Raw genomic sequence first — 25771 nt, forward strand, 5'->3', positions numbered from 1 at the left:
TGTGTTCATGCAGCAAACCCCAGTCCTCTCCCTGGTATCTGACCTCCAAAGCCCAAGCCTCAGCTCACAGCCCCTGCCCGCTCCAGGGGGTGAGCAGACAAGCCTCTCGGGCTGGTGAGTCCTGGTTGGTACCAATCCTCTGTGCAGGGATCTCTCTTCTTTGCCCTCTGCACCCTGTTGCTGCTCTCTCCTCTGTGGCTCCAAAGCTTCCCCCCTCTGCCACCCAGTCTCCACCTGCAAAGGGGCTTCTTAGTGTGTGGAAACCTTTTCTCATTCACATCTCCTTCCCAGACGTGAAGGTCCTATCCCTATTGTTTTGTCTGTTTTTTCTTTTTCCCTACCCAGGTATGTGGGGAGTTTCTTGCCTTTTGGGAAGTCTGAGGTCTTCTGCCAGCGTTCAGCAGGTGTTCTGTAGGGGTTGTTCCACATGTAGATGTATTTCTGATGTATTTGTGGGGTGGAAGGTTATCTCCATGTCCTACTCTTCTGCCATTTTCAGGAATCGGGATTTTTGTCTCCAGTGCAGGTAAGGCAGAATCTTCCTGACATCAGTATGGATTTTAAACACCGGTGAGTATGAAAGGATCACAGGTTTTTCTGCAGTTCTTTTCTAGCATTTGCCAGCCCCCATGCCTAGACTGATTTGAATTTCTCCCTGTGCCATTTATCTTCCCACTTCCCCTTCCTGCCTTCCACCACCCTTTGATGAATGGGTTTTTGTAATTCTAGCTGTTGTATTTTGTGGACTTGTTATTTTTGTTTTTCTGTGAAGTACATATATTGGATGTGGGAGGTAAAGGAGGCTCTGCTGCTCCTGGTCACTCCCTTTATAGCCATCACTGTCTTGTTTCTTGTAACTCAGGTTACATTTGTTCTCTTGCTGCACTACAAGGAAAACAAGCCTGAAGAGATGGAACAGGAGTTAAGACCTCACAGCTAGATCCTCACAGCTAGATCTGCTGGGTTTTGAGAAGTGATTTTCTTTCTTCCCCTTCTAGCGGAAAAAGATTTTTTCACGGGTACATTTAACGTGCCCCCAACTATAGGGAGGTACCAATTTTGTACAAGTGCCATTGCAACACAGAATGCTCAGAGAATCTGAACTTTTAAACTCTGGAGGTCTGAACTTTACTGTTGGCCACTGATGGGTCTTTCTGGTATTGCAAAGGATATTGGGTGCTGCAAATAGGAACTGAAACGGTAAACTTATTAAACCCATTAAACCTGAGGGAAAAAAATTCACTGAATAAATGATAACTTCTCTGTGCTGCTGTTTTCTCACTTTTTTAGAACTAAATGAGATAAAATATGTAAATTGCCTAGCATGGAGTGTATATCCAATAAGTATTAATTCTTCCATTTCCTCATTAACTAAAGAATAAGAATGCATCCAAAGTCACATAAGAATCACTTGCAAAGAAGGCTGGAATTCAAATGATTCGATATTTAAAATCTCTCCATGGATATATCTTAGGCAAACACAATACTTCTCACATCGTGAAAAAAAAGTGCTATCTAGAACTAATTCTTTGAGAGCCAGGGATGTCAAGTGTAATATGAATTCAAATATGCATATTCCCCAGTTTATTTGTGAAAGGAAGAAAAAGAGAATGAGAGGAAAAAGGGGAAAGCATAAAGTGATTGGCTAAGTTGTAGAAAGAGGCACAGTCTCATCTCCGAGGCCTTCCTCATGTCTCCCTTCCCCCACGCACATTTTTCAGATTTTTTGCTTAAACATTTGATTCTGCAAAAGGAGCAAGCAGCTGCTTTACTATAATCACATTCTCTCTTGATTTTTACATAGATGTATGAAAATTCAAAGAAATGTCCAAAACAATCAACCCCTCCAACACAGAGCTTGTAAGCTCATAGGTTCACACATGCGCATGTGCACAACTGACAGCCTCTCTAGCTAAAGAGACATGAGACGATAATTTTTAAATGAATAAAGAAAGAAGATGGGAGATAGATAGATACAAGCAGAAGTATAGTATTAATATATACTTCCCACTCAACTAGACTAGTACCAAGTGTGTTACCCTAATTTAACCCTTTGTTTTCCACAGCTGAAGAAAATGATCAGTTTTATTTTTTAGAGAGAGAACTGTTTCCTGCAGTAGTAGAAAAATAAAATAAAGAGAAAAGCAAAGAATTGTGGTATTATCCGGGGCACAGTTTCTATTTGTGAAACTTTTGTCCTTATAACCCCATAGAAGAACCTCCTTTTGCAGCTAAAGTAAGGCCGTGTGTGTGTGTGTGTGTGTATGTGTTGAGGAAGGCTTATTACTATGGGAAAATATTTTTCTTAATTTTCTCCTCAAAATGAGTCAAAGAATAATATCCTAGTTTGTATAATATAAAGTTAAATATCTTTGTAGAAAATATAATAATGTAATTTTCAAAAGACCTCATTTCTAGGCACAAAAGTTCATACACTGTAGGAAACAAAGGCATGGAGGCATTTTTGAACTTTTGACTTTTCATTTTCTTCTTCCTAGCCCATATCTCAATGGCAAATCTAAATAGACTAAAGACTCCAACTGCCGATGCAACAGGTGATAGTTTTATATGAAGCCTGTGAAAGAACTTTGTCCCTTTTTTCTTTGGTTCAAAGTGCACAAAGGGTGGTGCTATAGAAGCAGAAAGACTTTATAACCCAACAATTTCCATGTTACTTGGAACTGTTGCATCTCTGAGGCACATGGTTGTCTGGAGCTAAAGATGACTTTGTTAATATTAATAATCAGAAAGTAACTTTATAACTGGAAGAACTCCAACAGTCTGATTTTAGGAATCTAGTAGCTGACTCACCCTTCTTGTTTAAGCTATCAACTTCTGAGGAATTACTAGGTTGTGACAAGAGTTTGCATGATATAGCTTACCTGTTCAGGATTTTGCACTACATATTGCCTAATAGTGGTCTGCGGATATGTAGTGACTTTCACTGTTGGAGAATGGAGTTCCTGTGAAGAAAAGATAAAAGCTGCATATAATCATAGTTATTTAGTGACCTTGCAGCCAGAATAATAGGGAGCAATTTTCAGAGTGAAATTTTAAAAACCATTTACATAAATGATGACATATGAATTTATGTTTTGGTTAATTTCAGTCTGAAAAACATACATGAAGGAATGTGTTTATGGGCTCAGCACCATGCTAGGTATTTCTATTATACTCATTGCATAGTAATTCATCACACATTCCAAACTATATTTGATGAGAGTTTCAAAATATTTGTTTCATTGTAAATGCCCCCACATGATTAGAAGAAAATATAGCTTAATATTTATTAATCAGAGTTTCTGTTTGGAAAGGACATCCTATATTTTAAAAAATGAAAGGAGACGCAAAGAGAAAACTGTGTGTGTGTACACTTAAACATTTAAATCTTCAGTGTGGTGGTGGGCGAGGGCCATAAATAATGTTAAAAGGGAGACAAAACACAAGAACAAAGTCATTTGTAAATTTTGGATGGAAAAAGAGTGGTATCATTAATATAAAGAGAGTTTTATACCTCGGTGAGAAAAAAAATCTTCACACTAATAGAAAAATGAGCAAACGGTATGAAAGCAGAAAAGAAGAAAAGCAAACGATTAACAAACAACAAAAATTATTCAAACAAACTAAGAATCAAGTAAACATAACAAAAGAATACCATATTTTAACTGAGAAAATGTTAAAATAATAATGCTGATGAGGGCACAGTAGGAGGAGCATTTTCCTGTGGAGAGGGGAAAGATTAAATAATCATGCATAAGCTGAAATATGTAGCCATCGAAATAATGATCTTGATAATACAAATTTACATTAAAAACTCATAACATTATGTAAGATTAAATGAGAATGAAGATATAAAACTGCATATATGGTATGATCTTAATTTTTTATTTGAATGGAAGAAAACACAACAAAATGCTAAGAGTACCATCTCTGGGTAGGGGATGGGTCATGAGTGAATTTTATTTTTTCTTCTTTATGTTCTTTTGTATTTCCAAATTTTCTAGAAAAAACATTTTTTGTCAGAAGTAAAATTTACAGCAAACTTAATTATAGAGCCATTTATTATGAAAAATAACAGTAAATGCAATTTTATGACTGGATTTCAGTGTAGTGAACAGCTCTGTGATTTAAGTAGACTTACTTTTCTGAGCTAATCCTATCTTGGTGGTCCATCCCATGGGGCTCCACTTTTAACTCAGTTGTAACCTTTATTCCACTGTCCTATGTTTTGTTAGTGTGTGACCCATGTTAGTCTGAGGTCTTTGGGAGTAGTGATTGGTTCCTATTCACCTTTGTGCAATATTTGGTACACACTTGGCAGTCAGCAAATGTTCGCTGAATAAATGCATGACTCTAACTGACCTAGCTCTAGGCCAGGCCGAATTGGTACATGGTAGGCAAACTTTTCTTTGATAATCTTACTTGTTCTGCATAATATCACCTTTTCCTCACTGTACCCCAGGTCTAGAGACCAGCTTTTGTCCATTTGTCCCTTCACTATTCAAGTTCACATCGTGACACTTCAGTCTGGGCAGGCATGTTTTCTCAGAACAGTATCTTTCTCCCTCCTATCTTCCAAATCCTGCAGCCTTTATACTCCCCTCCTGTGTACTAACAAACTTAAGATGTCATATGGTTTATTTACTCAGAATTTACTTTTTAATATGTGGGACTAGCTCATTAAACACATATTTGTTAATATGGTATTTAATTATTATTACAGGTACCTACCTTTTGGAGATATAATGTGTACACTCAAAAATAATCTTAAAAGTGGGATTATTAGGTCACAAAGGTTAAGGGAACTTGAACTTGTGTGTCTTTCAAATCATGCACCTTGGAGAAGGGCTAGTTCTGACCCTGCAAGTTATTCTCTCTGGATATAAATGTACAGTATTATCATTCACAAAGCCACGTCCTCACTCAATCCAAGATCTAGGTACTTCATTTCTGCTCAGATCAAAGACCCTTAAAATATACATAATCAGTGGGATATCCTTGGAGAAAAATAAACTGCACTCAAACAAAAGCAATCAGATTGAGTAGATAATGAAATTGAAAAACCTCAATCCACAGCACTTGCTTCACATTCCTATAATGGGCTGAGCTGACTTTCATATGTAAGGCTCTCCTTTCCAGTTTTATGTTCCTGAATTTTTGTGAATGTGTAAAGTTTTATGAGGGCCTAAAGATCACTTAAACAGACAAGCAAGGTTTACACAAAAAGAAAGTAATCTGATCTAACCCATATCTTATTTTACCTGTTCAATATTTGGGATTATATGTACAGTGCTTGGGGCACAAGTAGATATTTTCAGAGTTGTAGAATGAAGTTCCTGTTGATAGAAACAAAAGGGGGTTCAGAAAGTTACTGAGCAGTGTCGTTTAAATGTCTTAAGTTCTTGGGCTTCCCTGGTGGTGCAGTGGTTGAGAGTCTGCCTGCTGATGCAGGGGACACGGGTTCGTGCCCCGGTCCGGGAAGATCCCACATGCCACGGAGCGGCTGGGCCCATGAGCAATGGCTGCTGAGCCTGCACGTCCAGAGCCTGTGCTCTGCAACAGGAGAGGCCACAACAGTGAGAGGCCCACGTACGGCAAAAAAAAAAAAAAAAAAAAAAAAAAAAGTCTTACGTCCTTAAGGTATTATTATTTCCTTTATTTTTATAATAATCCAAATTTGTCAGAAATAAGAACGTTATTTAGTGCTTTCTTAGATGATGTCCATCTCTCCAAAGAGCACATTACCAATTCCTTTGTCAGCATTGCAAGTAATCTAATGAAAAATAATTTCTAGAATGCTTTCATGACAGTACATACTTCTTTCACTTTTAGTTTGCATCCTTTTTTTTGCTTTTTTGAGAACTCGCCTGATGTATCCCCCGATGTTATTGTATGTCTGCAATTAACAAGATTTAAAGTTTAACAAACAAAAACATTAAATGTAAAAAAATCTGAAACCAATATAGGAAACTACCTTTGAAAACTCAACTAAGACTACTGCTCTTATATTACTTCAAGCTGATTTTTAATTATGCTTCATGTGATCTGCTTCTAGTTTAATTTCAAAGAGTAGATTCTAATGTTAAAGAATGATCCATAAAGATGAGAGTATGATTTTTGATAATGTTTAGATAAAATGTTCACTCTATCGATTATGCTGGCATTCTTAACATTTTTCCCAGATCAGCAAATTGCATAACTTTATCAGTGTGCAAAGAGTCGACAGCATTACTCAATTTCTTCATACATTACTATAATTTACAACCAATTGACACAACTCCAGGATATATTCCTAAAACGATAAAAATAGTGTTTTCTTCAGATCAAGGAGGTATTAAAAATCAGAATCACAGACTTACAAGGGAAACACTGACAGACTCATATCAAAATATAGCTATAATGTAGGTGTAATGTGCTGTTCTTAAAACAGGACTGTGCATTTACTCAGACTGCCAAATGTTCTGCATGCTGTGGTTTTCCTTTTGGTTCAACTTGTAACATTTTCATCCTTCCTCCCTCTGTTACATCAACAGCAATACTGCAAGCTTAATGTTTCTAGGCAGACTTTGAATAGGTTCCCAGATTTCCTGCTGGTAGCTGAGGATAATTGCTCAGATAAATGCACAGAATTAAAGACTTTAGACCAAAAATGTACGTGTTCTTCAGTTTAGGAAAATGGTTACAAATACAACCAAGTGCAGGTGGATTTGGCCCAGAGATCCAACAGGAATAAGTTCAGAAAGACAAAAAATGTGATTTTTAGTTATACAACAGTGCATGAATACACTCTAACATAAAAATTTATAAAGTCAAAAATGTTCCCTTAACCATCCTCCCTTCATTCAAATCTCTTACCCGTATTTATACATATATGTATAAATAATATTTACTGCTTTTATTATTCTGCAATATAAGCCTAACAATATCTCATATTATAGATTAATGTCTTAATTCATTATTTTAAATTATAGTGTTCCATAATGTTTGTTTGATAGTTTATTTATCTATCTTTTTAAAATTGTTTCCAGGTTTCCACTATGCTGCAAAGAGCATCCTTGTGCAATGTGAGTACTTCTCTAGAATCCCACAAAGTGGAATTACTAGAGCACAGAGTATGTGCATTATTCATTTTAATACATACTGCCCAATTGATTTCTCAAATGGCTATGCCAATTCCACATCCATCAGCAAGTGTAAAATTACTCATGTGTGAAAGATGCTTTTATGAAAACTTTTAGCCTTTTTAGGCTGTAGCTAGTAATACTAGGGTTATTTTGAGAATACAGTTAGTGCACACTGCCTGGTACCTGGTTCTATAGATGGTAGTTCTTTCCCTTTCCCTTTATCCTATTCAAATATGATGACATCAGAAAATTAAACAGAATGAAACTTCACTAGCTATGTGGAGTAACTTTTAAGATGAAAGAGTGTACTGAGAAGTTTTATAAACTTGCTGAAATTAACCCAAGTAAGAATACACACACATACACAAATATGTGTGTGTGTGTGTGTGTGTGTATGTATCTTACATATTTAAGGCATATATTGATAGGCAGTTACTTTACTCAGATGCCAAGATAGCACGGCAAATTGGTGTATTTACACAAAGACTAGTCTAGTGCTAAAATGAAGAAATTATTCAATCTTCTTATATTTGGAAAGCTGGTACATTAATTCCACAAATTATGCTTTACTTAATTGTTCTGAGCCTTCATTATTAGAATTGATCTAGGCAAATGTGGCTTTTCCCATACAATCCTTATGGAAACGAAGGACAAATGGAATGACTTCAAAAAGTAAAATATTAAGGTAGTAGCTTAATATGGGTCAAAGAGATTAAGACGTATGGCAGTGACCAGAATGAGTTTAAATTACAGCAGTATTAGACTTATCATAAGATGGGAAAAAACCTATCTGAATATAAGGTATATTAATTTCAGAAAAACTTGCTAAAGAAAACCCTTTTCCCCTGAAAGTCTACGGAATTAGGTAAGTAGGGTGAGTAAAGGTCCAAAATGAACATTGTCTTGATGATGGAAGTTACTTTCAGTGGCATCTAGCGCTAGGCAGGATTGCAGCAAGTCATCCCACAAGTAGTCATTGCCTATTCTACAGGAAGTGATCAAAAATGTTTGTGAATGAATGAATGAAGAGGATGTCTTAGTTTTAAAGGCATCTCAGGAATAGAAATCTAAATCTCTCTCTTGATAACCTACATCAATGTTTAATTTTCAGCATCACTCATCTGTACAGAGCTTCCCTAAATCCTTCATGTTGAAATCATTAAATCTAATGAATAGTTACATCTTTTGTACTTATGCCCTCTATGCCATAGCCCCATGTTCCTTATAACAAAATAACTGAAGGCTGGGGAAGGGGTGGTGGTGACTATCATAATATAGTGGAAAGAGTCCTGTGCTTGAAGTCCAGAGCCCTAGGTTCTACTTCTAGTTATACCACTATACCACCAGCCAGTTATGATAATGAACACTCATGCCATCTTCCTGAGCTTGTTTCCTCATGTGAGAAACGGGATGTGGGTATGTTTAAGTGTGGACTGGAGGATCTTTAAGCCTCATTCTATTTCCGACATTCTGTGAATATAAGAGATCACTCCCAGCTTATTTTTCCATACAGACAAGACAATTTCAAATCCTTTCAACTTGTCAGTCTTGTTTTCCTTTGATGAAGATGATAATGACAACTAACACCTATTAAGAGCTTTCTATGCCAAATATATTACATAGATCATCTTATTTAACACTCAGAAAAACTGTCATCAGAAAGGTACTATTATAATAACCCCATTTTACATATGAGTAAAGTTAGACAAAGATAGGTTAAGTAGCTAGCTGAAGATCACACAGCTAATACTAAGGTGTTGGGATTCCAACTCAAGTAGCATGATGCTACTTAATCACTAAATCCAGAACTCATAACCTTAATCACTATACGTTCCCACACCTATAGCCTGCCTCATTATATTTTCTGTTCAAGTTGTGGAACAAAATTCTACTGTTAGATTTGAGTAATTCCCATAATAGGAGACTAGATATTTGACTCTTTTTATTATTTACTATCAAAAGTAACTTTTTGGTGCCTGAAAACAAGAAATCCACCTATAACTGACCGTGTGAGAGAATAGCCCTGATTAAATATTTTAAACTTCTACAAATACAATAGGGTTTTTTTTAAAGTAGACAGCATTATATATTTAGAGTGTACATACAGAACTCTAAACTTAATAAAACATTGAATTTTTATTTAATTTTCATATCATTTAAGCCCTTTGATTTTGCAGGAAGGCCCTACATTTTCTGATCAAATATTCAGCCTAGTATTGAGTCGTTTATTCCTGTGGCTCATATTTGCTAAATACATAAATATTGCCTGTTGGCAACATTCTTTAGGTAGAGTTTTGTTGAAAAATAATTTTGTTTATAATTAGTAGATTTAGGCTTAGTATGAAATCCAAGGGTGTTTTTCCCACGATGACTAAAGTCATTTTCTACTTTGGGAAAGTTGTAGCAGCCCTCTTCCCTCTTCCTCCTCCTCCCCACCTTTTTCCTTCTCCTTCTCCTCCTCACCCTTCTCTTTCCGTTTTTCTCCTCCTTCTCCTCTTATAAGTACATGTGGCATTACCAATTTTAAGATCAGAGTGGATTAAAATCAGTCTGCTTTTCTGGGATAATTTTACAACATCACTTGAGATAATTGTTCATACCTTTGTTTAACCTAAATCCGAGTTGGGATACAGGAATCAGATATCAGAGACTGTATGACATAAATAAGAGTCAAATATATAGATCAGGAATATCCAGTATAGCATGGTGGTTACAAGCATAGACCTAGAACTAGACTGCTTAGATTTAAATCCCAGTTCTACCACATACTAGCTCCATGAACTTGAGCAAGTTACATAGCACTCCTGTGCCTTTGTTACCTCATCAGGAAAAATGGGAATGATATTTGAACATTACTTACTAAAGTTTAAAATTAATTCAGTAGCTTAAGGGACATAGGCAGTTCCAGAGAGGCTATGAAACCCAGATCATGTGCTAAAAGAAAGGGAGGTGCATTTTTATTGAGGAGGGTTATTTCATCATTTTCCTCTATTTAAATATTTACTCTTTCAAAAAGTAAGGTTCTGGGGAAATTATATAAAGGATAGATACAGTCACCCCTCCGTATCCACAGGTTCTGCATCTGCAAATTCAACCAACGAAGGATTGAAAATATAAAAAAAATCTGGAAGTTTCAAAAAGCAAAACTTAAATTTGGTGTGCTCTCTCAACTATTTATATAGTATTTACACTGTATTTACAAATCTAAAGATGATTTTAAATACGGGCAAGGATATGCATAGGTTATATAAGATACTTGACAATCAGTTAGAAGAGGGCTTCCGGGAAGATGGCGGAAGAGTAAGACGTGGAGATCACCTTCCTCCCCACAGATACACCAGAAATACATCTACACGTGGAACAACTCCTACAGAACACCTACTGAATGCTGGCAGAAGACCTGAGACCTCCCAAAAGGCAAGAAACCCCCCCACGTACCTGGGTAGGGCAAAAGAAAAAAGAATAAACAGAGACAAAAGGATAGGGACAAGACCTGCACCAGTGCGAGGGAGCTGTGAAGGAGGAAAGGTTTCCACACACTAGGAAGCCCCTTCATGGGCGGAGACTGCAGGTGGCGGAGGGGGGAAGCTTCGGAGCAGAGGAGGAGAGGAGAGCACAGCAACAGCGGTGCTGAGGGCAAAGCGGAGATTCCCGCAAAGAGGATCGGTGCCAACCGGCACTCACCAGCCTGAGAGGCTTGTCGGCTCACCCGCCGGGGTGGGCAGGGCTGGGAGTTGAGGCTCGGGCTTCGGTTGGAGCGCTGGGAGAGGACTGGGCTTGGCAGCAAGAACACAGCCTGCAGGGGTTAGTGCACCACAGCTAGCCGGGAGGGAGTCTGGGGAAAAGTCTGGACTTGTCCAACAGGCAAGAGGCTTTTGCTTCCATCTTTGTTTCCTGGTGTGTGAGGAGAGGGGATTAAGAGCGCTGCTTAAAGGAACTCCAGAGAAGGGGCGCGAGCCGCTGCTAAAAGCGTGGACCCCAGAAATGGGCATGAGACGCTAAGGCTGCTGCTGCCACCACCAAGAAGCCTGTGTGCGAGCACAGGTTACTATCCACAACCCCCTTCTGGGGAGCCTGTGCAGCCCGCCACTGCCAGGGTCCCTGGATCCAGGGACAACTCCCCCGGGAGAATGCACGGTGCACCTCAGGCTGCTGTGACGTCATGCCGGCCTCTGCCGCCGCAGGCTCGCCCCGCACTCCGTGCCCCTCCCTCCCCCTGGCCAGAGTGAGCCAGAGCCCCCGAATCAGCGGCTCCTTTAACCCCGTCCAGTCTAAGCGAAGAACAGACGCCTACGTGGCGACCTACACGTAGAGGCGGGGCCAAATCCAAAACTGAGCCCCTGGGAGCTGTGCAAACAAACAAGAGAAAGGGAAATCTCTCCCAGCAGCCTCAGAAGCAGCGGACTAAAACTCCACACTAAACTTGATGTACCCTGCATTGGTGGAGTACATGCATAGATAACGAATCATTCCAAATTGAGAAGGTGGACTTTGAGAGAAAGATTTATGATTTTTTTCCCCTTTTCCTCTTTTTGTGAGTGTGTATGTGTATGCTTCTGTGTGAGATTTTGTCTGTATAGCTTTGCTTCCACCTTTTGTCCTAGGGTTCTATCCGTCCATGTTTTGTTTGTTTGTTTTTTAATATTTTTTTCCTTAATAATTATTTTTTCTATTTTAATAACTTTATTACATTTTATCTTACGTTATTTTATTTTATCTTCTTTCTTTTTTTCCTTCCTTCCCTCCTTCTTCCCTTCCTTTCCCCCTCCCTCCCTCCCTCCTTTCTTTCTTACTACTTCTACTCATTCTTTCATTTTACTTTTTCTCCCTTTTATTCTGAGCCGAGTGGATGAAAGGCTCTTGGTGCTGCAGCCAGGAGTCAATACTGTGCCTCTGAGGTGGGAGAGCCAACTTCAGGACACTGGTCCACAAGAGACATCCCAGCTCCACACAATAACAAACGGCGAAAGCTCCCAGAGATCTCCACCTCAACACCAGCACCCAGCTTCACTTAACAACCAGCAAGCTACAGTGCTGGACATACTATGCCAAAAAACTAGCAAGACAGGAACACAACCCCACCCATTAGCAAAGAGGCTGCCTAAAATCATAATAAGTCCACAGACACCCCAAAACCCACCAACAGATGTGGACCTGCCCACCAGAAAGAGAAGATCCAGCCTCATCCACAAGAACACAGGCACTAGTCCCCTCCACCATGAAGCCTACACAACCCACTGAACGAACTTTAGCCACTGGGGACAGACACCAAAAACAATGGGAACTACGAACCTGCAGCCTGTGAAAAGGAGACCCCAAACACAGTAAGATAAGCAAAATGAGAAGACAGAAAAACACACAGCAGATAAAGGAGCAAGATAAAAACCCACCAGACCTAACAAATGAAGATGAAATAGGCAGTCCACCTGAAAAAGAATTCAGAATAATAATAGTAAAGATGATTCAAAATCTTGGAAATAGAATAGACAAAATGCAAGAAACATTTAACAAGGACCTAGAAGAACTAAAGATGAAACAAGCAACGATGAACAGCACAATAAATGAAATTAAAAATACTCTAGATGGGATCAAGAGCAGAATAACTGAGGCAGAAGAACAGATAAGTTCTTATTCCACAGATAAAATAGTGGAAATAACTACTGCAGAGCAGAATAAACAAAAATGAATGAAAAGAACTGAGGACAGTCTCAGAGACCTCTGGGACAACATTAAATGCACCAACATTTGAATTATAGGGATTCCAGAAGAACAAGAGAAAAAGAAAGGGACTGAGAAAATATTTGAAGAGATTATAGTTGAAGAGATTATAGTTGAAAACTTACCTAATATGGGAAAGGAAAGAGTTAATCAAGTCCAGGAAGCACAGTGAGTCCCATACAGGTTAAATCCAAGGAGAAATACACCAAGACACATATTAATCAAACTGTCAAAAATTAAATACAAAGAAAACATATTAAAAGCAGCAAGGGAAAAACAACAAATAACACATGAAGGAATCCCCATAAGGTTAACAGCTGATCTTTCAGCAGAAACTCTACAAGCCAGAAGGGACTGGCAGGACATATTTAAAGTGATGAAGGAGAAGAACCTGCAACCAAGATTACTCTACATAGCAAGGATCTCATTCAGATTTGATGGTGAAATTAAAACCTTTACAGACAAGCAAATGTTGAGAGAGTTCAGCACCACCAAACCAGCTTTACAACAACTGCTAAAGAAACTTTTCTAAGCAAGAAACACAAGAGAAGGAAAAGAGCTACAATAATGAACCCAAAACAATTAGGAAAATGGGAATAGGAACATACATGTTGATAATTACCTTAAATGTAAGTGGACTAAATGCTCCCAGCAAAAGACAGGATCGGCTGAATGGACACAAAAACAAGACCATATATATGCTGTCTACAAGGGACCAACTTCAGACCTAGAGACACATACAGACTGAAAGTAAGGGGATGGAAAAAGATATTTCATGCAATTGGAAACCAAAGAAAGCTGGAGTAGCTATTCTCATATCAGACAAAATAGACTTTAAAATAAAGACTATTAGAAGAGACAACATAGGACACTACATAATGATCAAGGGATCAATCCAAGAAGATATAACAATTGTAAATATTTATGCACCCAACACAGGAGCACCTCAATACATAAGGCACATACTAACAGCCATAAAAGGGCAAATCGGCAGTAACACATCCATAGTAGGGGACTTTAACACCCCACTTTCACCAATGGACAGATCATCCAAAATGAAAATAAATAATGAAACACAAGCTTTAAATGATACATTAAACAAGATGGACTTGATTGATATTTAAAGGACACTCCATCCAAAAATAAGAGAAAACACATTTTTTTCAAGTGCTCATGGAACATTCTCCAGGATAGATCATATCTTGGGTCACAAGTCAACCCTTGGTAAATTTAAGAAAATTGAAATTGTTTCAAGTATCATTTCCGACAACAAAGCTATGAGACTAGATATCAATTAAAGGAAAAGATCTGTAAAAAAATACAAACTCATGGACTACTTAATAACGAAGTGGTCACTGAAGAAATCAAAGAGGAAATAAAAAAATACCTAGAAAGAAATGAAAATGGAGACACGATGACCCCAAATCTATGTGATGCAGCAAAAGAAGTTCTAAGAAGGAAGTTTATAGCAATGCAATCCTACCTTAAGAAACAGGAAACAACTCGAATAAACAACCTAACCTTGCACCTAAAACAATTAGAGAAAGAAGAACAAAAAAAACCCAAAGTTAGCTGAAGGAAAGAAATCATAAAAATAAGATCAGAAATGAAATGAAGGAAACGACAGCAAAGATCAACAAAACTAAATGCTGGTACTTGGAAAAGATAAACAAAACTGATAAACCATTAGCCAGACTCATCAAGAAAAAAAGGGAGAAGACTCAAATCAATAGCATTAGAAATGAAAAAGGAGAAGTAACAACTGACACTGCAAAAATACAAAACATCATGAGAGATTACTACAAGCAATTCTATGCCAATAAAATGGACAACCTGGAAGAAATGGACAAATTCTTAGAAATGCACAACCTGTCAAGACTGAATCAGGAAGAAATAGAAAATATGAACAGACAAATCAGAAGCACTGAAATGAAACTGTGATTAAAAATCTTCCAACAAACAAAAGCCCAGGATCAGATGGCTTCACAGGCTAATTCTATCAAATATTTAGAAAAGAGCTAACAACTACCCTTCTCAAACTCTTCCAAAATATAGCAGAGGGCAGAACACTCCCAAACTCATTCTACGAGGCCACCATCACCTTGATACCAAAACCAGACAAGGATGTCACAGAGAAAGAAAACTACAAGCTAATATCACTGATAAACATAGATGCAAAAATCCTCAACAAAATACTAGCAAACAGAATCCAACAGCACATTAAAAGGATCATACAACATGATCAAGTGGGGTTTATTCCAGGAATGCAAGGATTCTTCAATATATGCAAAACAATCAATGTGATAATCCATATTAAAAAAGTGGAGGAGAAAAACCATATGATCATCTCAATAGATGCAGAGAAAGCTTTCGACAAAATTCAACACCCATTTATGATAAAATCCCTGTGGAAAGTAGGCATACAGGGAACTTTCCTCAGAATAATAAAGGCCATATATGACAAATCCCCAGCCAACATTGTCCTCAATGGTGAAAAACTGAAAGCATTTCCACTAAGATCAGGAACAAGAAAAGGTTGCCCACTCTCACCACTGTTATTCAACATAGTTTTGGAAGTTTTATCCACAGCGATCAGGGAATAAAAGGAAATAAAAGGAATCCAAATCGGAAAAGAAGTAAAGCTGTCACTGTTTGCAGATGACATGATACTATACATAGAGAATCCTAAACATGCTACCAGAAAACTACTAGAGCTAATCAATAAATTTGGTAAATTGGCAGGACACAAAATTAATGCACAGAAATCTCTGGCATTCCTATACACTAATGATGAAACATCTGAAAGTGAAATCAAGAAAACGCTCCCATTTACCATTGCAACAAAAAGAATAAAATATCTAGGAATAAACCTACCTAAGGAGACAAAAGACCTGTATGTAGAAAATTATAAGACACTGATGAAAGAAATTAAAAATGATACAAATAGTTGGAGAGATATACCATGTTCTTAGATTGGAAGAATCAACATTGTTAAAATGACTCTACTACCCAAAGCAATCTACAGATTTAATGCAATCCCTATCCAGCTACCACTGACATTTTTCAAAGAACTAGAACAAAAAATTTCACAATTTGTATGGAAACACAAAAGACTCCGAATAGCCAAAGCAATGTTGAGAACGAAAAACGGAACTGGAGGAATCAGTCTCCCTGACTTCAGACAATACTACAAAACTACAGTAATCATGACAGTATGGTACTGGCACAAAAACAGAAATATAGATCAATGGAAGAGGATAGAAAGCCCAGAGATAAACCCATGCCCATATGGTCACCTTATCTTTGATAAAGGAGGCAGGAATGTATAGTGGATAAAGGACAGCCTCTTCAATAAGTGGTGCTGGGAAAACTGGACAGGTACATGTAAAAGTATGAGATTAGATCACTCCCTAACACCTTACACAAAAATAAACTCAAAATGGATTAAAGACCTAAATGTAAGGCCAGAGACTATCAAACTCTTAGAGGAAAACATAGGTAAAACACTCTAAGACATAAATCACAGCAAGATCCTTTTTGACCCACCCCCTAGAGAAATGGAAATAAAAACAAAAATAAACAAATGAGGCCTAATTAAACTTCAAAGCTTTTGCACAGCAAAGGAAACCACAAACAAGACCAAAAGAGAGCCCTCAGAATGGGAGAAAATATTTGCAAATGAAGCAACTGACAAAGAATTAATCTCCAAAATTTATAAACAGCTCATGCAGCTCAATAACAAAAAAAACAAACAACCCAATCCAATGGGCAGAAGACCTAAATAGACATTTCGCCAAAGAAGATATACAGACTGCCAACAAACACATTAAAGAATGCTCAACTTCATTAATCATTAGAGAAATGCAAATCAAAACTACAATGAGATATCATCTCACCAGTCAGAATGGCCATCATCAAAAAATCTAGAAACAATAAATGCTGAAGAGGGTGTGGAGGAAAGGGAACCATCTTGCACTGTTGGTTAGAATGTAAATTGATACAGCCACTGTGGAGAACAGTATGGAGGTTCCTTAAAAAACTACAAATAGAACTACCATATGACCCAGCAATCCCACTACTGGGCATATACCCTGAGAATACCATAATTTAAAGAGTCATGTACCAAAATGTTCATTGCAGCTCTATTTACAATAGCCTGGAGATGGAAACAACCTACGTGTCCATCATCGGATGAATGGATAAAGAAGATGTGGCACATATATACAGTGGAATATTACTCAGCCATAAAAAGAAACGAAATTGAGCGGTTTGTAATTAGATGGATAGACCTGGAGTCTGTCATACAGAGTGAAGTAAGCCAGAAAGAGAAAGACAAATACCATATGCTAACACATATATATGGAATTTAAGAAAAAAAAATGTCATGAAAAACCTAGGGGTAAGACAGGAATAAATACACAGACCTACTAGAGAATGGACTTGAGGATATGTGGAGGGGGAAGGGTAAGCTGTGACAAAGTGAGAGAGTGGCATGGACACTACCAAACCTAAAATAGATAGCTAGTGGGAAACAGCCACATAACACAGGGAGATAAGCTCGGCGCTTTGAGACCACCTGAATGGGTGGGATAGGGAGGATGGGAGGGAAGGAGACGCAAGAGGGAAGAGATTTGGGAACATTTTTATATGTATAACTGATTCACTTTGTTATAAAGCAGAAACTAACAACAAAATAAAGATACTTGAGCATAAGTGGATTTTGGTGTCCGGAGCAGAGGTCCAAGTATCAATCCTCCTCAGATAGCAAAGGATGACTATACCTGCATACATACAGAAAAATATTTCATTCAGCTCTTTTCAAAAATTTTATGAATTTAATTCTTCTTCTACTGAAATTGTCATTCTAAACTTGTACTTTGAAAGTTTGTGGCTTCCTTTTTTGTTTCATTCCTATGTTTCCGTTAAAGCTGACCCTGTACTTTGGCAGCCCTTTGATCGCACATTTGCACCACCATGAATTTCTTTGAATTGTAATGATCTTAGAGGTAGTTCTATACGTAAATGAGTAGCTTGAATATATAGATCTGTAGTGTCCAGTAGAACTCTCTGCAGTGGTGGAAATGCCCTGTATCTGTGCCGTACAGTTCAGTAGTCACTAGCCACATGTGGCTGTTGAGCACTTAAAATGTGGCTATTGCAGCTGAGGAACTGAATAATTAGTTTTATTGGATTTGAATTAATTTAAATGTTAATGTAATTAACCACATACTACCCTACTGGAAGTGTAGCTCTAGAGGAAGTATTAAGTGCATTAGGTAAGAGGCAGACTGCAAGCAAGCTTTAATGTCAGCATCACTACATTTTAAAAAGGAAAAAAAAACACACACACTAAAAAAAACTTCATTTCAAATATTGAGGTTCAAGTTCAAAGACTCTAAGAGCATGGGAACTTCCAAATTACTCTTTCTAAAGGATATTTATGCCAGTAAACATTATAAATACATCCCTGCTGCTCCAGTCTTTTGATCATATACCATGTTTCAGAAAATTGCTTTAATGGTTTTCCTTGTTAGTCTTTCTTAGCTAGTAGAGCCCTAATAAGCCTTTCAAGCATATGTGTTTACCTAATCTTCCCAGTGTCAAAGGAACCCTTACTTTATAGTCTATTCATTTAGTTTATTACCGTAGTTTGTGCAGCTATCAGCTTTTGTTGGCTATATTTTTATAAATCAATAATACAAACAGAAAGAATTATCCAGTGCTAACTCTGTGCTGGACACCTTCACATGTTATCTCAATACTCACTACAACTCTGAAGGAAGGTATTATTGTCCCCACTTTACAAATGAGGACACTAGGTCATGAGAGGTCAAGTCATTTATTCTGGGTAATACAACATTAACATGATGTGTCAGGCACTGTGCTGTGTAATTTTCACCGTATATTATCGCATTTGACTCTAATAACAATCCTATGACTTAGGTGTTATTATCACCCCATTTTATAGATGAGGCAACTGAAGCATATAGCTAGCAAGTCCCTGAACCAGGAATTAAACCAAAGAAGTTTAAAACCTAAGCTTACACTATTAGCCACTACACTTGACTGTTTCATAGTTCAGTTCTCCCCAAGTCTACCTCATCAATGCACATTTATTATTTGTAGTTCTCTCTGGGACACTACACATAGATTCATTTGCATGGGCACTTTCTCCACACAATGTTCTCTGTGACTGATCTTTAGGCTCTACGTAATATGAACATTTTCAGTCAATACCTATTGGCTTTCATTTTCCTATTGATAGCTCTGATCAAAGAGTTCAAGACCTCGGTGCAATATGTAAGGGAGAGACAGCAAGACTGCTGGGAACGAGAATTAGGTAATAGAAAAGATTACATGCATAGTACAGGACTTTGTTCTTTAAATATTTGGAATCTTGTTGAAATAAACATGGCACTCTTTCATGTTGCCTAATTTGAATTTTAAAACTTTACTTAAAAACTAATACATAATATAATGTTCCAAGAAGGAAAACCATGGGAGCCTTCTATACGCTCCTGTCAGTTTTAATGACTATGAGAATCACTGAAAGTAATAAGAGTGACTTAGGAAAAGGCTAGGCTGAATAGTTTCAAAAGAAGCAGTATCTTTAAAAACCACCTGAAATTTATGCTGACAGAATTTGCCAAGGCAAACGGCCATTTAAATAGGCCATTTAAATAAATTTTCGGAATAGTTTGGGAGATGCTTTTGTTAGAAACTGTCAAAGACAGTAACATGGTTAAACACTTGCCTTAGGTTATTGTTGAGATGCTGTTCTGAACTTTGTACATGAAGAAACATGTAAATTATAGTGACCTCTGTTTATATGAAACAAACACTTCCTTAATTTAGGATAAAATCTGTGATTCTGTTCTCATGTAAAGAAAGCAATAGAATGTAATAGTAATAGAACTCCTTCCACTCATCCCTTCCCTCCAAGGAAAATCTCTCATTTAAGAGACCCATTCCTGGATTCTTTCTTTTCTTGAAGGCAACTAGGAGAGAAAATAAAGTATACAGTCCCTTTGTAGCGCATGCTTTTTGACTTAATTTAAAAACTCAAAGTACATATGTTCCATTGGAAGCCAAAAAAGGATGGCTATTAAGATAGCTGCTGTTGTGAAGAAAAAGTTAGCTCAAATATACCTGTTTAGAAAGGTTTTCACTTTTAAGTAGGGTTTAAGAGCATGGCAAACTTGCAGTTATTTTACCAAGAATTGTCAAGAAAAAAAATTTGGATCACAACAGTTAAAGGAAAAGTTCACCTCCCTCCCCTTTGCCCCCACCACCTTTCTCTCTCTCTCTCTCTCTCTCTCTCTCTCTCTCTCTCTCTCTCTCTCTCTCTCTCACACACACACACACACACACACACACAATGATAGCTCATGAGTGCCATTGACTCAAAACAGGCCTAGCAATTTATCAGACCTCCCTTAAACAAGAGACAATTGGCAAGGACATTTTCACCCAGCAATTACTTGCACTCAATTTCTATAGCTTCATTTAATTGTAAGTACAAAAGGGATGACCAAAGCTGAAAACTGGGCCTCTTTATCCTTTAACCTCATTGCTTTCTCAGGCAACCTACTTCCCTGAATAATCATTCACTTTAGTGACCACTCCTTTGAACAACAATTTTTCAAAGCAACACACCCATCCCCACAGAACAGGAAAATTTTATGATAGTGTATATAAATCCTGGCACAGTAAGGGAACTAGCCACTATCTCTGTAACCAAAGAAAAAGGAAAAAAGTCATGTAAACAAAGAAAAGCCCAAGCTGGGTAATTATTGAGAGCAGAGGCCATTCATAAACTCACTCACATTCTCCCCTGGGCTGCTTTCTGGAGCTAAATTTGGTTGCAAGTTTCAAATTTAAAAAAATGGTAATCCATAAAACACAATCTCTAAGAGATCCCTTCTTGCACCAAAATGTTTTATTCAATAAAATATTGATGGCAAAAGCACAAAATTATATTTTAAAATGAAATCTAAACATATAGGACACCTACAGATCAGGTCGTGTATATCTGTCCTCAATATGAACTCTCCCTGGATAAGCAAATGGTATTTATCCAGATAATCATGGTGCTTCTTATATAATAGGCACTTAATAAATATGTGTTCAATTAATGAATGGTATTAAAAATATTTTATTTTGATCAATTTCTCTCTCTCACAACAGAACTCTTCTGTATATGTGGAAAATATCTTGAACTTCATAAAAAGCTAAAATTAATGGAAGAGAAATACATATGTTCAATGCATATTAACATCAATGCTGTTCATCTGAGGCAGTGTTTCATTCTGAGTTAATGACGGTTGTTTAATATTTAGGCCTTTTAAAAGGTTGAGCCATAAGGTTTTTGTTTTCTTTAGTTTTATGTAGTTTCTAGAATTCCATTTATTTACAAGACTATATTCAGTTCTAAAATGCACATATGACCTTGATTACACCTGCTTTTGATTTTTTCCTGTTCATATGGATAAACTTAGTAATTTTAATTCTACCATCAATTTAGACAATTTCACCATACCTGGTTTCTATAGTCAGTTTTCTCTGAGAAACACACTTTATCAGTCAGACAAAATAATAACTGAGGGAATCATAAAATATATCTGATAAATTTTAGACAAGAAGCAAAGCAACATTATATCTGGAGAAATTTAAAATATGTTTATGTCCATAAGCACTATTTTAGTGCACAAGAAAGGAAAAACGTGGGCCAAAAAGCCAGAAATAGAAAATACTAAAGTGCTGCAAAAAGCATTTGGTTAAATCCAAAATGTCTATTACATAAGCGAAAATTAAGATTCAGGAAGCAAAGCAGAGTGACATCAATTTCGGTTTCTCAAAGGGAACATATTTTACTACTGGCAATTATATATTTTTTTAATCTTAGGAATTCTTTTACTATCATCCAAACACAAAAATGCTAAAAACAATTCAAGTAAAAGTTTAATTGAATTCATGATAACTAACAATTGATTATAATACTTATCTTCCTAGCTGCCATGGTCACAAACTTTAGCATCAGAATAATTGCTATATACCAACTCAAAATGTCATTGAAACATGGCATATTAAGGAGAATTTTAAAGCATAAAACAAAAAGTGTTTTAAGTAATGTGTACTACTTGCTTGTGCTTGGCATGGTATATAATAAAGCTGCCACTACATTCTACTCATTTTGTTAACATGAAGGTAATTTCAGATCAATTTTAGGTTCTACTTTATATAATGCCATCCTGCCACTAAACAGGGAGAAAAGAAATAAAATAATAGAATAATAGTTTCCTAGTCACATTCTTTGTGGCAGCTATCTAAAAGTTTTCTTGCCAAATTATCTTTTAGTGGATTTATGAATGCCCATTGATATTGAACTCAGTTTGAAATTTTATAGTCAAATTTTCTTTCTAATTTCACTAAGAGAATGAAGATTCTTATTTTTTTTCCTTTACCACATATCTAGAAGTTCACCTCCCTCTCTCTTCCTTACCCAGCCCTTTTCTTTCTTTTCAATTATAAATCACTTCAGACTTCACAACACCCTCCATTCCAATTTCTTTTCCCTGTTTCTGAGGCCATACTTTCTGTCCCTAAGGCTCTTTATAAACTCCTTTGGGGAACTACATTTCAGGATAGAGCTAGTCTTGTGAGGATCACTTAGCAAATATCAGATAGAAAGGTGAGTCTCGTAAAAAACTCAACCAGCTTGGTCCCAAGAATATTAAAAAGGAAAGTTGAACCATGGAGTATACAATAAAGTGTGACCCTAAAAGTTATTCTGTGGTCAATGTTTATAATTTGCCAAATTTAAGCTTTTTAAATTTTTATCTATTTATTTTTCTTTTACTAGGAAGTTGATAAGAAAAGAGGTTAACGTATTTAAATAACTACGCCAGATAGGGTGATTTTAGCATTCGTATGATAATGATAACTGTTGTTTCAACTTCCCCATTGTTTTGGGGCTACTCAGGAACATAGGTGACACCCACTTTGTTGTTCATTAACATCACTGAATACTGGAATGTACATTTGCACTATTATTATCACAAACTAGTAGTTTTGACCTTTCATTTTTCTTCCCTTTGACTTCAATGCAGGTGGAGTTTTTCTCAAATAGGAAATTACTGACAGTGAATACTGGGTTTTTCTTCATATTTTTCCCTCAAATTAAGCTAGGAGTGAAATAAAACAGGAAAATTGTGGCCTTTGTAGTTGTTGGGTTACCTATATCTTTTAAAACTTCTTTTTAAAATAGTTTCATTATATATACTTTAGAAATGTTGCTTCATATCCTAATTAAAATTATTGTTTTGGGAAAAATAATCCATTTTATTCCAGATCAGCATAACAATGCAACATAGGATATCATCCCGATGGTTGCTTTTTGAGCTTTTCACAGTACTACTTGTATCTTGAAACATAATTTTAGTTTGGACTGAAGTTTCCAGAAAGCTTAAAGACATGCAAATTTAATATAAAGAGAGTCAAAGATGAAAACAGACATAGAGCTGTTAATTTTGTATTGTCTTACAGTGTTCTTTCATACTCATTGGCAAGTTTATTAACACAGATACTGATGTTAAACTAACCCCTTTAAAAACAAATTTGTTTCATTTTAAAGGGTGTCTTAGACTTCCACAATTTTTAGCTTTCATGTAACAATTGCTTACATCTTGCCTTCCTCAATCTTATATTCACTCTTTCAATATTCCTTCTACTAATATTCATAAATTATCCACCTTGACTATGCAAGAACAAATGCATCATTTTCAAAAGATGAAACACATATGACAATTGAAATAGACATTGTGCCTGTCACTTATCCTGGAGTAGCATCCTATTTGCTAAACACAAATAATTGCTCGTCACTCCATACATGCCATTGCCCCTGCACCGCCATATTTGATACAAAAAAACCTGTTTACTTTTGATATGAAGTGAATCAGTGGGAACCTATTTTATAAAAATGATGGTATTCTAGTTGAGGATTGCTTTGTGGTAGGAGCAAAAGAATACCTCAGGTCATATATTCCAATCTAATTCAACAAAAAATGAACCATCCTATGCTCTAGTTAGATTATGAAAATCACTGGAACTCATAAACAAATGGCTACAAGAACTAGTAAATGAAAGAACAGCCAAGAGATGGAATTTGGGTGACCGTACATTGCGTATATAGCTGCAATCCAAGAGATAATATCCTGTAGAACAGAGCCAGAGAAGCAGAAAGAAAAGAAATGAGGTTCAAAAGCAAACAAAGGCAACAAAGATTTCCCTTTTCTGGCATAGCTGTCTTTGTGGTACCTGGGAACGGTCGCTCCAAAGCAAGCTTTGGTAGGAGGAGGCAGTTTTGAGAGGGGAGCACACTTCCCGTGAGCCGATCGGGTCCAAGGCCTCAACCACCTTGTTCATGGGCCCACTGTAGGTCCTCACTCGCTCATACACTACATTTTTTTCTGGAGGCTGCTGGGCTTGTCTTGACTGATGGTAGCAGCGGTAATGCTGGGGCTGGCACTGCAGCACTTCTGGGGATTGCTGAGTCCCACAGCTGCTGCTGCTCATCTCACTCCAATAGTTTGAGCTCATCATCTTCTCAGTGGTCACCAAGGTACTCCCCAGATGCTCTCCCTAAGGAACAAACAGAGAGAGATCATGAAAGAAAGGGGTAGGAAAGCAGGCAGGCAGGCACACGTTAGAAGCCTTTTATCAACCACCTCTTCCTATAGTGGTGCCAGGGAGAGATGGGAGTTACCTGAGCAACAGCAGAAGCAGGTCTGGCAGCTACAGAGGAGGCAGCAAATAAAGTAATTGAGTGCAAATGCAAAGTGGAACCACCCCGTGAGATTGCTCCAGGAAATAGTACTGCCACGCCCCTGAGGGGAGGAATCACTGGGTAGGTTTACCTGCCGGGAGAGGCCCTGCTTTGTTATGGAGATAGCTACTAGGCTGTCCAGTAGGGTAAGGAAGTCTGGAAAGAGCAGGAATGTGGAATTTCAGGGCTAAAGCCAGAGCTTCCAAATTCACAGTCTTGGAAATTCACTTGAACTGTAAATAGGCAAACAAAGACATGCCCATGCCAAAACTTACTGCAGAAAAAAGGTCACAAATATCACATGAAAGTGGCTTTCCCATGGTTCTTAAGCTTAGCAAAGGTAATTACAAACATGAGTATTATCATTCCAGAGTCCCAGACCAAAATAAGGGGTATTAGCCTAAGGACACATTAGTTTTCACAGATAAATCTGCATTCTTTGCAAAACCCAGCTAGTAATTGCAGTTAAGGGAGATTGCTATGAGGTTTCCTTCTAGCAACACTCTCTAATTTGTGGACCTGTTTATCTTGCTCCAGGCCTCGTGTGGCTTTCTAATTTAAACTGAGGAAGATTTGTCTAAATGATTAAATTGCTGTCTGTAGGTGGGAGATTTGGTCAAGAAAAATCTAACCATTCCAGAAACCCTTTGCATTTTAGCACTTATATTTATTGTTTCACATTTTTACAAAGGAATGTACCCTGACTTGATTTGTGCCTTAGGAAACACTGAGTTTGATTGCCTTTTTAATATCTAGTTGTTAAGGGAGCTGCAAGTCCTGAGAGGTGCCTTACCTGATATAATGAGATTAAATATGCTCAGCACTTATATTTATCACTACTTGAAATTACAATCATAAGGCCTACTTAACCACCAGGTTTTTCCCTGCAAGATATTTCAGCACCACGGAACTCTAGAATATTCACTGAGGGTGTCTTCAGAAAAGGGACATCTTCCTAGTGTGTATATATACCATAGAACCCAAGCACACCACCACCATTCTGGAGAGGAAGAGAATATCATCAAGCTGTCTAGCCAGGTTTTTAATCTGCTAAGTAAACAAAAGGTAGTGACTTACTGGTCATTCACTCTGACCATGCGAGAAG

At 37.3% G+C, this 25771-nt stretch overlaps 1 protein-coding gene across 1 annotated transcript in view; it reads right to left on the reverse strand.

The window, feature by feature from the left end:
* POF1B (POF1B actin binding protein) overlaps window positions 1-24443 on the reverse strand; it is a gene marked incomplete at both ends in the record, with an annotated part of 100400 nt that extends 75957 nt beyond the window's left edge. The window contains 4 exons of the mRNA XM_082646847.1: window positions 366-542; window positions 2883-2963; window positions 5262-5336; window positions 24159-24443. Of these exons, the coding sequence (XP_082502973.1) occupies window positions 366-542; window positions 2883-2963; window positions 5262-5336; window positions 24159-24443 (618 nt within the window). The remainder of the gene's footprint in view (window positions 1-365; window positions 543-2882; window positions 2964-5261; window positions 5337-24158) is intronic.
* Window positions 24444-25771: the final 1328 nt, after the last annotated feature.

This window comes from Grampus griseus, assembly GCF_964374135.1.
Source record: "Grampus griseus genome assembly, chromosome: X".
Taxonomy (NCBI): domain Eukaryota; kingdom Metazoa; phylum Chordata; class Mammalia; order Artiodactyla; family Delphinidae; genus Grampus; species Grampus griseus.